Here is a 14,632-nt window from a genome sequence, read left to right on the forward strand (position 1 = left end):
TTCTTGAATATGATGCCACAAGCTTGGTGCACCTGGGCAGTTTTGCCCATTGCTTTTGCAACACCTCTCAAGCTCCATCTGGTTGGATGGGAGCATCGGTGCACAGCTGTTTTCAGATCTCTCCAGAGATGTTCAATTGGATTCAGGTCTGGGCTCAATCTGGCTGGGCCACTCAAAGACATTCACAGAGTTGTCCTGAAGCCACTCCTTTGATATCTTGGCTGTGCACTTACGGTCATTATCCTGCTGAAAGATGAACCGTCGCCCCAGTTTGAGGTCAAGAGTGCTTTGGAGCAGCTTTTCATCCAGGATGTTTCTGTACATTGCTGCATTCATCTTTCCCTCAATCCTGACTACAACCCCTGGCAAAAATTATGGAATCACCGGCCTCAGAGGATGTTCATTCAGTTGTTTAATTTTGTAGAAAAAAAGAAGATCACAGACATGACACAAAACTAAAGTCATTTCAAATGGCAACTTTCTGGCTTTAAGAAACACTATAAGAAATCAAGAAAAAAAGATTGTGGCAGTCAGTAACGGTTACTTTTTTAGACCAAGCAGAGGAAAAAAATATGGAATCACTCAATTCTGAGGAAAAAATTATGGAATCACCCTGTAAATTTTCATCCCCCAAATTAACACCTGCATCAAATCAGATCTGCTCATTGACATTGACCCTATGTGTCTTTTTGCAAGGAATGTTTTTGCAGTTTTTGCTCTATGGCAAGATGCATTATCATCTTGAAAAATGATTTCATCATCCCCAAACATCCTTTCAATTGTCCAAAATATCAACATAAACTTGTGCATTTATTGATGATGTAATGACATCTCCCCAGTGCCTTTACCTGACATGCAGCCCCATATCATCAATGACTGTGGAAATTTACATGTTGTCTTCAGGCAGTCATCTTTATAAATCTCATTGGAAAGGCACCAAACAAAAGTTCCAGCATCATCACCTTGCCCAATGCAGATTCGAGATTCATCACTGAATATGACTTTCATCCAGTCATCCACAGTCCACAATTGCTTTTCCTTAGCCCATTGTAACCTTGTTTTTTCTGTTTAGGTGTTAATGATGCCTTTCGTTTAGCTTTTCTGTATGTAAATCCCATTTCCTTTAGGCGGTTTCTTACAGTTCGGTCACAGACGTTGACTCCAGTTTCCTCCCATTCGTTCATTTGTTTTGTTGTACATTTTTCGATTTTTGAGACATATTGCTTTACGTTTTCTGTCTTGACGCTTTGATGTCTTCCTTGGTCTACCAGTATGTTTAACAACCTTCCCATGTTTGTATTTGGTCCAGAGTTTAGACACAGCTGACTGTGAACAACCAACATCTTTTGCAACACTGCGTGATGATTTACCCTCTTTTAAGAGTTTGATAATCCTCTCCTTTGTTTCAATTGATATCTCTCGTGTTGGAGCCATGATTCATGTCAGTCCACTTGGTGCAACAGCTCTCCAAGGTGTGATCACTCCTTTTTAGATGCAGACTAATGAGCAGATCTGATATGATGCAGGTGTTAGTTTTGGGGATGAAAATTTACAGGGTGATTCCATAATTTTTTCCTCAGAATTGAGTGATTCCATATTTTTTTTCCTCTGCTTGGTCTAAAAAAGTAACCGTTACTGACTACCACAATCTTTTTTTCTTGATTTCTTATAGTGTTTCTTAAAGCCAGAAAGTTGCCATTTGAAATGACTTTAGTTTTGTGTCATGTCTGTGATCTTCTTTTTTTCTACAAAATTAAACAACTGAATGAACATCCTCCGAGGCCGGTGATTCCATAATTTTTGCCAGGGGTTGTAGTCTCCCCGTTCCTGTTGCTGAAAAACATCCGCACAGCATGATGCCACCACCATGCTTCACTGCAGGGATGGCACCTGACATTCACACCAAAGAGTTCAATCTTTGTCTCATCAGACCAGAGAATTTTGTTTCTCATGGTCAGAGTGCCTTTTGGCAAACTCCAGGTGAGCTGCCATGTGCCTTTTACTAAGGAGTGACTTCTGTCTGGCTGCTCTACCATACAGGTCTGATTGGTGGATTGCTGCAGAGATGGTTGGCCTTCTGGAAGGTTCTCTCTGCACACAGGAATGTTGGAGCTCTGACAGAGTGGCCATCAGGTTCTTGGTCACCTCTCAGATTGCTCAGTTTAGACGGGCAGCCAGCACTAGAAAGAGTCCTGGTGGATCCAAACATTTTCCATTTACGGATGATGGAGGCCACTGTGGTCACTGGGACCTTCAAAGCAGCAGAAATGTTTCACTGTAAGTTAAATGAAGCATTGTGACTAATTCTACATTAGTCAATAATTTCATAATTACAACTACATTTAACAATAAAAACACAAAAGCGTGGCATATGCCCCCACCCTGTACATTAGGTTGGTGTATGGTTTTATAGTAGATAATAAATGATAATGAAATTATTTCTATAATGAAAGATTGGTTTAAAGATAATCTATGGTTTATTTGTTGTTTAATACATCATACAAATAAGCAACTAAACATGGTTAAAATACCTTTCTTGTCTCTAAGAAACAATCAGTTTGTGTGGCTGTTGCTTTAAATGAAAAGGAGCTTGCCACACCCCCTGCATTCAGAGTATGCACACCTCTCCCAGACTACGTGGATCAAAGCAAGCAGGGGTCTAGATGTAGACCTGTGACATACATCACAGAAGTAAAATGTAGAATATAACATGTAGGCTTCCAATTTTACTTATACTGAGAAAATCTGGTTACGATAGATCTGTGGGAGTTCTGAAGATGTTTAAATGCCAACCATATGTTTACGTGTAAAACACAGATTTGCAGAATATGACTCCTTCATCAAGGGGCTATTTTAAATAAACTCTGACCACCATCAGGTTGTTTAACAGTTGTCACTGCTAACAACCACAATTCAAATGGTAGTAACAACTGGATAAAACAATATATATATATATATATATATAACTTCAGCAGTTCTAAATCCCACTTAAACATTACAAAATGGAGCTTGAAGTTCAGTAAAGTAATAGTTGAAATTTTTAAAGAAGAAATAAAGATAGGGAGCTCTTTTATGACAATGAGCCATTTTTTCCATGATGATAACACCTCAAGTCACATTGTATGACACGTCACATCAGTGTTAATAATTTACCAAGCAGGTCAAAGAACAGCCTGAGTAATTACTATACACTGACTGAAGCATTTTCAATTTATTTTCATTTAAATAGCGCCAAATCACAAGTTGCCTCAAGGCGCTTCACACACATAAGGTTTAACCTTACCAACCCCTAGAGCTAGCACACAGACGACAGTGGTAAGGAAAAAAAAAAAAACTCCCTCTGATGATTTGAGGAAAAAACCTCAAGCAGACCATCTCTGGATGGGGTAAACTGAAATTGACCTTTGTCACCATTCGTAAGGTTTTTACTCCATAACATTCAGTCACAGATAGTCCAAACGATACCTTTTTGGAATCTTTATGATCAGACAAATAATGTGGTATAGTTTTTAATATGATTGGAGCATTTTTATATTTTAACCCCTGTGTAATACTTCAATTGACCTACGTGGCCTACGAATTGAAAATTCAAATGGCCCGTCGGTTTTTTCAAAAGAGCAATGTCTATGGAGAATTTGTGCTGGATTTGGTGCTTGTATCACCATGTGAAGTATTGTTTCAGTTATTTGCGGCACTATTAGGGACAGATCCAGAGGTTAATGAGAGATTAATAATTTCCAGCACAGTTGGTCCAAGAGCGGGCCACAGGTCCTTAAACAGTTTTGTTGGTATTGGATCATATAAGCAGGTTGTGCTTTTTGTAGACTTTATGAGTTTCATCAGCATGCCTAGTGAGATACTATCAAATTCTGCAAATCTAGGTAATACCTCAGTGATGATACCCTGTTAATAGCAGGTTGTAGTGGCTGGGTTAAGGCATGCTGGGATATGATTAACCTAATGCCATCTATTTTCTTCTCAAAGTAATCCAAGAAATTTTGTGCTGTACCATATCAAACAAGAACTTTGAGTTATGCTTGTTTTTGTTGATCAAATCATTAAAAAAAAGATCCCGGGGAAGTTTCTGGATACTGTGCTCTCATTTTGGAGGCACAGGGAGCACTGAGTAATGTGTCAGTGTTTATTATAGAAAAGCTCATTGGGATACTACGACAGGCAATTTACATAAATTTAAGACACATTAAAAAATACATATATAAAATCAACTGGTGATTTTGAGAACCAGTTTACTGAAAACAAAAGATGCACAAACCAAATGTTAAAGTGTCTGAGACAAACGGGGAATTCAGACAGACATCAAAATTGAGATTACCAATACAATTCAAATGCAGATACTGTGCATATAAATATATAGTACATATAGACAAGTTTTATTTGAGTTCAATATTAGGCTCTCGACCCTTTGAGCTGGTACATCATCGCAGTGTCTGGCGTTTATGTCCATTTTTTGACACTTGCAGTCACTCCAGACCCAGGATATAGTTGATGCCTTGTACAAATCCAATAATGACAGGCTGCCAGGCTACTAAGTACCGCAGCCAGTCCAAAAGCTGTCCATACATCACGTGGGGCCTCTCCCAGCTTAGCCAAGGGTTAAGGACAATTAGTCACAACAAACAATGAAACTGCATCTGATAACACATGACCAGGAAAAGGTTATAAACTGGCTTCAGCTTCTGTAAATGGGTACTGCTTGCAAGGTTTTTCATGGTTGTCATGGAGCGTACTGCAGACAGGTGTGTGTCTTTCCAAATCATGTACAATCAACTGATTTTAGCCCAGGTGGACTCCAATTAAGCTGTAGAAACAGCTCAAGGATGCTTAGTGGAAACAGGATGCACCTGAGCTCAATTTTCAGCTTCATGGCAAAGGCTGTGAATACTTACGTACTTTTGATTTATTCATGTTTTTTTTTAATACATTTGCAAAAAATCTTAAAAAAAAAAAAAACTTTCACATTGTGATTATGGGGTGTTATGTATAGAAATTTGTTGAAAAAATAAATTTTATCCACTCTGGAATAAGGCTGTAACATAAAGAAATGTGGAAAAAGTGAAGTGCTGTGAATACTTTACACATGCACTGTAAAAATCCCACAAAAGAAAAGGGGACGTTCAAGCCTATAAGAGGTCATGCTCTCAAAAATATATGAAAATTGCTTCCTGGTATTAAAAAAAAAAACCCTCACCTTTATTGTCCTAACTTCCTAGAAGTTTCAAGAAATGGAATTTTTACAGTGATTTTCTGGACACTTGTTACAGTAAATATCATCCCTAAATGAAAGTACAAATTGTAAGGTTTGCATTTCCAAGCCATGACTCTGGTTTTTCTGTGTTCTGTTTAAATACATCTGGAACTATGCCATAAGGAAAACCCAAACCTTATGTGCCATCCTGTACCGTACAGACTCAGAATGCAGGCGTACTTTGTGGTGATAGAGTGAAAAAGAAGTCTGCAGGCTGTAGGTTTTTATCATGTGTCTATCTTCAGGATAGTCTGTGGATATTCTGTTGAATTATTTAAGACAACCTGAAAAAGTATCTGCTTTCTATTGGTTAAAATTAGTATACAGTGAATTTTTTAATTGAATTTGTCGTTTTGTGCCGAGTATGTGCATTTATTTTTATTTTTAAACTTTTATGTTTTGATGTTGGTATCTTTAGCATTTTCACATTTTCTGCTCTGAATGCACATCATGACGTTATTAGTATTATGGCTGCCTCAGAGGTCAGCCTACTGAAGAAGTGGCATTTTCTGTGGCAGATGGACTCCTGATCAGGTATCATCCCTGTTAATAGGCGTATTTATTATGAGGCTCAGATGTATTGATGGGCATCTTGACTGTTGTCTCAGTTTACGTTCTTGACTGTGGTGAGTGGCATCTTGGTAAGGGATACATTTTCTTTGTAGCATCACTCAGTGATTCAAGTGAGACTCATCTACGCACAAGTGATTTTCCACCCTTGGCACTGACAAGACTAGCTATGAGAAATACACGGATCCTCATGGATCTCACAAATGTGGTGTAGATGGTTCAAAGCTACATGGGGAAAAAAAAAAAAAGCTGCCATCTACAGGTTGCCGGATGCAGGTTCTAGCATATGCTCACATATCACCTGGTTGCAGCAGATGGGTGGTTGCTTTTTGGAAGGTAGTTATGGACTGGTGATCTGCCTTGGTGAGCAGTGATGCCTGGTATGACCACATCCTCATACAGTAGTGTTCAGAATAATACAACCCCTGGCAAAAATTATGGAATCACCGGCCTCGGAGGATGTTCATTCAGTTGTTTAATTTTGTAGAAAAAAAGCAGATCACAGACATGAGACAAAACTAAAGTCATTTCAAATGGCAAGTTTCTGGCTTTAAGAAACACTATAAGAAATCAAGAAAAAAGATTGTGGCAGTCAGTAACTGTTACTTTTTTAGACCAAGCAGAGGAAAAAAATATGGAATCACTCAATTCTGAGGAAAAAATTATGGAATCACCCTGTAAATTTTCATCCCCAAAACTAACACCTGCATCAAATCACATCTGCTCATTGATATTGACCCTATGCCATGACATTGACCCTATGTGTCTTTTTGCAAGGAATGTTTTCACAGTTTTTGCTCTATGGCAAGATGCATTATCATCTTGAAAAATGATTTCATCATCCCCAAACATCCTTTCAACTGTCCAAAATATCAACGTAAACTTGTGCATTTACTGATGATGTAATGACAGCCATCTCCCCAGTGCCTTTACCTGACATGCAGCCCCATATCATCAATGACTGTGGAAATTTACATGTTCTCTTCAGGCAGTCATCTTTATAAATCTCATTGGAACGGCACCAAACAAAAGTTCCAGCATCATCACCTTGCCCAATGCAGATTCGAGATTCATCACTGAATATGACTTTCATCCAGTCATCCACAGTCCACGACTGCTTTTCCTTAGCCCATTGTAACCTTGTTTTTTTCTGTTTAGGTGTTAATGATGGTTTTCGTTTAGCTTTTCTGTATGTAAATCCCATTTCCTTTAGGCGGTTTCTTACAGTTCGGTGACAGCCGTTGACTCCAGTTTCCTCCCATTCGTTCCTCATTTGTTTTGTTGTGCATTTTTCGATTTTTGAGACATATTGCTTTAAGTTTTCTGTCTTGACGCTTTGATGTCTTCCTTGGTCTACCAGTATGTTTGCCTTTAACAACCTTCCCATGTTTGTATTTGGTCCAGAGTTTAGACACAGTTGACTGAACAACCAACATCTTTTGCAACATTGCGTGATGATTTACCCTCTTTTAAGAGTTTGATAATCCTCTCCTTTGTTTCAATTGACATCTCTCGTGTTGGAGCCATGATTCATGTCAGTCCACTTAGTGCAACAGCTCTCCAAGGTGTGATCACTCCTTTTTAGATGCAGACTAACAAGCAGATCTGATTTGATGCAGGTGTTAGTTTTGGGGATGAAAATTTACAGGGTGATTCCATAATTTATTCCTCAGAATTAAGTGATTCCATATTTTTTTCCTCTGCTTGGTCTAAAAAAGTAACCGTTACTGTCTGCCACAATCTTTTTTTCTTGATTTCTTATAGTGTTTCTTAAAGCCAGAAAGTTGCCATTTGAAATGACTTTAGTTTTGTGTCATGTCTGTGATTTGCTTTTTTTCTACAAAATTAAACAACTGAATGAACATCCTCTGAGGCCGGTGATTCCATAATTTTTGCCAGGGGTTGTAATAGTGCTATGTGACTAAAAAGATTAATCCAGGTTTTGAGTATATTTCTTATTGTTACATGGGAAACAAGGTACCAGTAGATTCAGTAGATTCTCACAAATCCAACAAGACCAAGCATTCATGATATGCACACTCTTAAGGCTATGAAACTGGGCTATTAGTAATAAAAAGAAGAAAAAGGGGTGTTCACAGTATAATAGTAGCATCTGCTGTTGACGCTACAAACTCAAAACTATTATGTTCAAACTGCTTGTTTAGCAATCCTGTGAATCACTAAACTAGTATTTAGTTGTACAACCACAGTTTTTCATGATTTCTTCACATCTGCGAGGCATTAATTTTGTTGGTTTGGAACCAAGATTTTGCTTGTTTACTAGTGTGCTTGGGGTCATTGTCTTGTTGAAACACCCATTTCAAGGGCATGTCCTCTTCAGCATAAGGCAACATGACCTCTTCAAGTATTCTGACATATCCAAACTGATCCATGATACCTGGTATGCGATATATAGGCCCAACACCATAGTAAAAGAAACATGCCCATATCATGATGCTTGCACCACCATGCTTCACTGTCTTCACTGTGAACTGTGGCTTGAATTCAGAGTTTGGGGGTCGTCTCACAAACTGTCTGCGGCCCTTGGACCCAAAAAGAACAATTTTACTCTCATCAGTCCACAAAATATTCCTCCATATCTCTTTAGGCCAGCTGATGTGTTCTTTGGCAAATTGTAACCTCTTCTGCACGTCTTTTATTTAACAGAGGGACTTTGCGGGGGATTTTTGAAAATAAATTAGCTTCACACAGGCGTCTTGTAACTGTCACAGCACTTACAGGTAACTCCAGACTGTCTCTGATCATCCTGGAGCTGATCAATGGGTGAGCCTTTGCCATTCTGGTTATTCTTCTATCCATTTTGATGGTTGTTTTCTGTTTTCTTTCACACAACTGTTTTTTTTGGCCATTTTAAAGCATTGGAGATCATTGTAGATGAACAGCCTATAATTTTTTGCACCTGTGTATACGTTTTCCCCTATCCAATCAACTTTTTAATCAAACTACGCTGTTCTTCTGAACAATGTCTTGAACGTCCCATTTTCCTCAGGCTTTCAAAGAGAAAAGCATGTTCAATAGGTGCTGGCTTCATCCTTAAATAGGGGATACCTGATTCACACCTGTTTGTTCCACAAAACTGACAAACTCACTGACTGAATGCCACACTACTATTATTGTGAACACCCCCTTTTCTACTTTTTTTTTTTTTTTTTTAACTTATAGCCCAATTTCATCGCCTTAAGAGTGTGCATATCATGAATGCTTGGTCTTGTTGGATTTGTGAGAATCTACTGAATCTACTGGTAACTTGTTTCCCATGTAACAATAAGAAATATACTTAAAACCTGGATTAATTTTTTTAGTAACATAGCACTACTATTATTGTGAACACTACTGTACCTGACTTTGGAACTATCAAATTCCATTTCATTTAGAGCATCAATAGTAAAATAAACAATTTTTATCATTAGGGGTGTGACAAGGCATCATGAAGACTGTATCAAATCAGAGGTTTTTTGTTTAGTATTGTGATACCATGAAATGTCAATTACACCACAGAAGAAAGAAAGGATTCTAATTAATACTTGAGGTTAATTTGTTTCTTTAAAGTTCAAACATTCTTGGATTACTTTCTACATAATTAGTGGGAACAGTGATGTAATGATGTATTGGCGATATGCACCATCACTTTGTGATAGGTGTATCGTGATATGCGATATAAATTTTCATTTTTACGCAGATGATACCCAGCTTTACCTATCCATGAAGCCAGAGGACACACACCAATTAGCTAAACTGCAGGATTGTCTTACAGACATAAAGACATGGATGACCTCTAATTTCCTGCTTTTAAACTCAGATAAAACTGAAGTTATTGTACTTGGCCCCACAAATCTTAGAAACATGGTGTCTAACCAGATCCTTACTCTGGATGGCATTACCCTGACCTCTAGTAATACTGTGAGAAATCTTGGAGTCATTTTTGATCAGGATATGTCATTCAATGCGCAATGCTCTTGTTTGCCTCTACTGGTGGTTGGCTCTCACTGCGGTATTGTATCACTTCCTGTTCCGGAGCACAGCGGTGTTATGCTGTATCTGTTAGCTGTTTAATCTGCGCAGTTAGATTGATCTAGTTATCTAGATAACGATTTGTTTCACAGTGTTATCTTCACGTGCCTTAACTAAAGCACTCCCTCTGCTGAATCACCTCTAAATTATTTACACATTATTCACTTTGCGTGTTTTTAGGAATCCACTAGCTTAGTGCAGCTACTAGCTCTTAGCCGATTTAGCATGGCGGCTTCTCCTGTCTCTCCCGCACTTTTCTGCTCTGGGTGTGAAATGTTTAGTTATTCCTCGGCCTCCTTTAGCAGTAATGGTACTTGTAATAAGTGTAGCTTATTCATAGCTTTAGAGGCCAGGCTGGGCGAATTGGAGACTCGGCTCCGCACCATGGAAAATTCTACAGCTAGCCAGGCCCCTGTAGTCGGTGCGGACCAAGGTAGCTTAGCCGCCGTTAGTTCCCCTCTGGCAGATCCCGAGCAGCCGGGAAAGCAGGCCGACTGGGTGACTGTGAGGAGGAAGCGTAGTTCTAAACAGAAGCCCCGTGTACACCGCCAACCCGTTCACATTTCTAACCGTTTTTCCCCACTCGGCGACACACCCGCAGAGGATCAAACTCTGGTTATTGGCGACTCTGTTTTGAGAAATGTGAAGTTAGCGACACCAGCAACCATAGTCAATTGTCTTCCAGGGGCCAGAGCAGGCGACATTGAAGGAAATTTGAAACTGCTGGCTAAGGCTAAGCGTAAATTTGGTAAGATTGTAATTCACGTCGGCAGTAATGACACCCGGTTACGCCAATCGGAGGTCACTAAAATTAACATTGAATCGGTGTGTAACTTTGCAAAAACAATGTCGGACTCTGTAGTTTTCTCTGGGCCCCTCCCCAATCGGACCGGGAGTGACATGTTTAGCCGCATGTTCTCCTTGAATTGCTGGCTGTCTGAGTGGTGTCCAAAAAATGAGGTGGGCTTCATAGATAATTGGCAAAGCTTCTGGGGAAAACCTGGTCTTGTTAGGAGAGACGGCATCCATCCCACTTTGGATGGAGCAGCTCTCATTTCTAGAAATCTGGCCAATTTTCTTAAATCCTCCAAACCGTGACTATCCAGGGTTGGGACCAGTTGTAGTCTTACACACCTCTCTGCAGCTTCTCTCCCCCTGCCATCCCCTCATTACCCCATCCCCGTAGAGATGGTGCCTGCTCCCAGACCACCAATAACCAGTAAAAATCTATTTAAGCATAAAAATTCAAAAAGAAAAAATAATATAGCACCTTCAACTGCACCACAGACTAAACAGTTAAATGTGGTCTATTAAACATTAGGTCTCTCTCTTCTAAGTCCCTGTTGGTAAATGATATAATAATTGATCAACATATTGATTTATTCTGCCTTACAAAAACCTGGTTACAGCAGGATGAATATGTTAGTTTAAATGAGTCAACACCCCCGAGTCACACTAACTGTCAGAATGCTTGTAGCACGGGCCGAGGCGGAGGATTAGCAGCAATCTTCCATTCCAGCTTATTAATTAATCAAAAACCCAGACAGAGCTTTAATTCATTTGAAAGCTTGACTCTTAGTCTTGTCCGTCCAAATTGTAAGTCCCAAAAAACAGTTTTATTTGTTATTATCTATCGTCCACCTGGTCGTTACTGTGAGTTTCTCTGTGAATTTTCAGACTTTTTGTCTGACTTAGTGCTTAGCTCAGATAATTATAGTGGGCGATTTTAACATCCACACAGATGCTGAGAATGACAGCCTCAACACTGCATTTAATCTATTATTAGACTCTACTGGCTTTGCTCAAAATGTAAATGAGTCCACCCACCACTTTAATCATATCTTAGATCTTGTTCTGACTTATGGTATGGAAATAGAAGACTTAACAGTATTCCCTGAAAACTCCCTTCTGTCTGATCATTTCTTAATAACATTTACATGTACTCTGATGGACTACCCAGCAGTGGGGAATAAGTTTCATTACACTAGAAGTCTTTCAGAAAGCGCTGTAACTAGGTTTAAGGATATGATTCCTTCTTTCTGTTCTCTAATGCCATATACCAACACAGTGCAGAGTAGCTACCTAAACTCTGTAAGTGAGATAGAGTATCTCGTCAATAGTTTTAAAAAGTGCCTGACTCCGTGATATAACTCACAAACTCGTAGCTTAAAGCAGATAACCCGTAAGTTGGAGAGGAAATGGCATCTCACTAATTTAGAAGATCTTCACTTAGCCTGGAAAAAGAGTCTGTTGCTCTATAAAAAAAAGCCCTCCGTAAAGCTAGGACATCTTTCTACTCATCACTAATTGAAGAAAATAAGAACAACCCCAGGTTTCTTTTCAGCACTGTAGCCAGGCTGACAAAGAGTCAGAGCTCTATTGAGCTGAGTATTCCTTTAACTTTAACTAGTAATGACTTCATGACTTTCTTTGCTAACAAAATTTTAACTATTAGAGAAAAAATTACTCATAACCATCCCAAAGACGTATCGTTATCTTTGGCTGCTTTCAGTGATGCCGGTATTTGGTTAGACTCTTTCTCTCAGATTGTTCTGTCTGAGTTATTTTCATTAGTTACTTCATCCAAACCATCAACATGTCTATTAGACCCCATTCCTACCAGGCTGCTCAAGGAAGCCCTACCATTATTTAATGCTTCGATCTTAAATATGATCAATCTATCTTTGTTAGTTGGCTATGTACCACAGGCTTTTAAGGTGGCAGTAATTAAACCATTACTTAAAAAACCATCACTTGACCCAGCTATCTTAGCTAATTATAGGCCAATCTCCAACCTTCCTTTTCTCTCAAAAATTCTTGAAAGGGTAGTTGTAAAACAGCTAACTGATCATCTGCAGAGGAATGGTCTATTTGAAGAGTTTCAGTCAGGTTTTAGAATTCATCATAGTACAGAAACAGCATTAGTGAAGGTTACAAATGATCTTCTTATGGCCTCGGACAGTGGGCTCATCTCTGTGCTTGTTCTGTTAGACCTCAGTGCTGCTTTTGATACTGTTGACCATAAAATTTTATTACAGAGATTAGAGCATGCCATAGGTATTAAAGGCACTGCGCTGCGGTGGTTTGAATCATATTTGTCTAATAGATTACAATTTGTTCATGTAAATGGGGAATCTTCTTCACAGACTAAAGTTAATTATGGAGTTCCACAAGGTTCTGTGCTAGGACCAATTTTATTCACTTTATACATGCTTCCCTTAGGCAGTATTATTAGACAGTATTGCTTAAATTTTCATTGTTACGCAGATGATACCCAGCTTTATCTATCCATGAAGCCAGAGGACACACACCAATTAGCTAAACTGCAGGATTGTCTTACAGACATAAAGACATGGATGACCTCTAATTTCCTGCTTTTAAACTCAGATAAAACTGAAGTTATTGTACTTGGCCCCACAAATCTTAGAAACATGGTGTCTAACCAGATCCTTACTCTGGATGGCATTACCCTGACCTCTAGTAATACTGTGAGAAATCTTGGAGTCATTTTTGATCAGGATATGTCATTCAAAGCGCATATTAAACAAATATGTAGGACTGCTTTTTTGCATTTACGCAATATCTCTAAAATTAGAAAGGTCTTGTCTCAGAGTGATGCTGAAAAACTAATTCATGCATTTATTTCCTCTAGGCTGGACTATTGTAATTCATTATTATCAGGTTGTCCTAAAAGTTCCCTGAAAAGCCTTCAGTTAATTCTAAATGCTGCAGCTAGAGTACTAGCGGGGACTCGAAGGAGAGAGCATATCTCACCCATATTGGCCTCTCTTCATTGGCTTCCTTTTAATTCTAGAATACAATTTAAAATTCTTCTTCTTACTGATAAGGTTTTGAATAATCAGGTCCCATCTTATCTTAGGGACCTCATAGTACCATATCACCCCAATAGAGCGCTTCGCTCTCAGACTGCAGCCTTACTTGTAGTTCCTAGGGTTTGTAAGAGTAGAATGGGAGGCAGAGCCTTCAGCTTTCAGGCTCCTCTCCTGTGGAACCAGCTCCCAATTCAGATCAGGGAGACAGACACCCTCTCTACTTTTAAGATTAGGCTTAAAACTTTCCTTTTTGCTAAAGCTTATAGTTAGGGCTGGATCAGGAGACCTTGAACCACCCCTTAGTTATGCTGCTATAGACTTAGACTGCTGGGGGGTTCCCATGATGCAAGTGTTTCTTTCTCCTTTTGCTCTGTATGCACCACTCTGCATTTAATCATTAGTGATTGATCTCTGCTCCCCTCCACAGCATGTCTTTTTCCTGGTTCTCTCCCTCAGCCCCAACCAGTCCCAGCAGAAGACTGCCCCTCCCTGAGCCTGGTTCTGCTGGAGGTTTCTTCCTGTTAAAAGGGAGTTTTTCCTTCCCACTGTCGCCAAGTGCTTGCTCACAGGGGGTCGTTTTGACCGTTGGGGTTTTTACATACTGTATGGCCTTGCCTTACAATATAAAGCACCTTGGGGCAACTGTTTGTTGTGATTTGGCACTATATAAATAAAATTGATTGATTGATTGATTGATTGATATGTATCATGGATATGTATCATATCACGGGCTCGTGTTTTGTTACAGCCTATTGATAACCCATTCATTGTTTTGAGTGATTTCAAGGAATAAATAAATAAAAACAGCTGCCTTATCTCAAATTCTTAATTGTGAATACTTTCTAGTTTGTTTGAATAGTTCCTTTATTCCTTTCTATATTTGTTCCTTATTTCTGAAAATTAGATGACAGCACCATTACACATATGCATT

At 39.1% G+C, this 14,632-nt stretch overlaps 1 protein-coding gene across 1 annotated transcript in view; it reads right to left on the reverse strand.

Annotated features, from left to right (window-relative positions):
• Positions 1–4,230: 4,230 nt before the first annotated feature.
• rnf121 (ring finger protein 121) overlaps positions 4,231–14,632 on the reverse strand; it is a 48,730-nt gene continuing 38,328 nt past the window's right edge. The window contains exon 9 of the mRNA XM_034178653.1: positions 4,231–4,602. Coding sequence (XP_034034544.1) covers positions 4,482–4,602 — 121 coding nt within the window. The 3' untranslated portion in view covers positions 4,231–4,481. The remainder of the gene's footprint in view (positions 4,603–14,632) is intronic.

This window comes from Thalassophryne amazonica, chromosome 9 (assembly GCF_902500255.1).
Source record: "Thalassophryne amazonica chromosome 9, fThaAma1.1, whole genome shotgun sequence".
Classification (NCBI taxonomy): Eukaryota; Metazoa; Chordata; class Actinopteri; order Batrachoidiformes; family Batrachoididae; genus Thalassophryne; species Thalassophryne amazonica.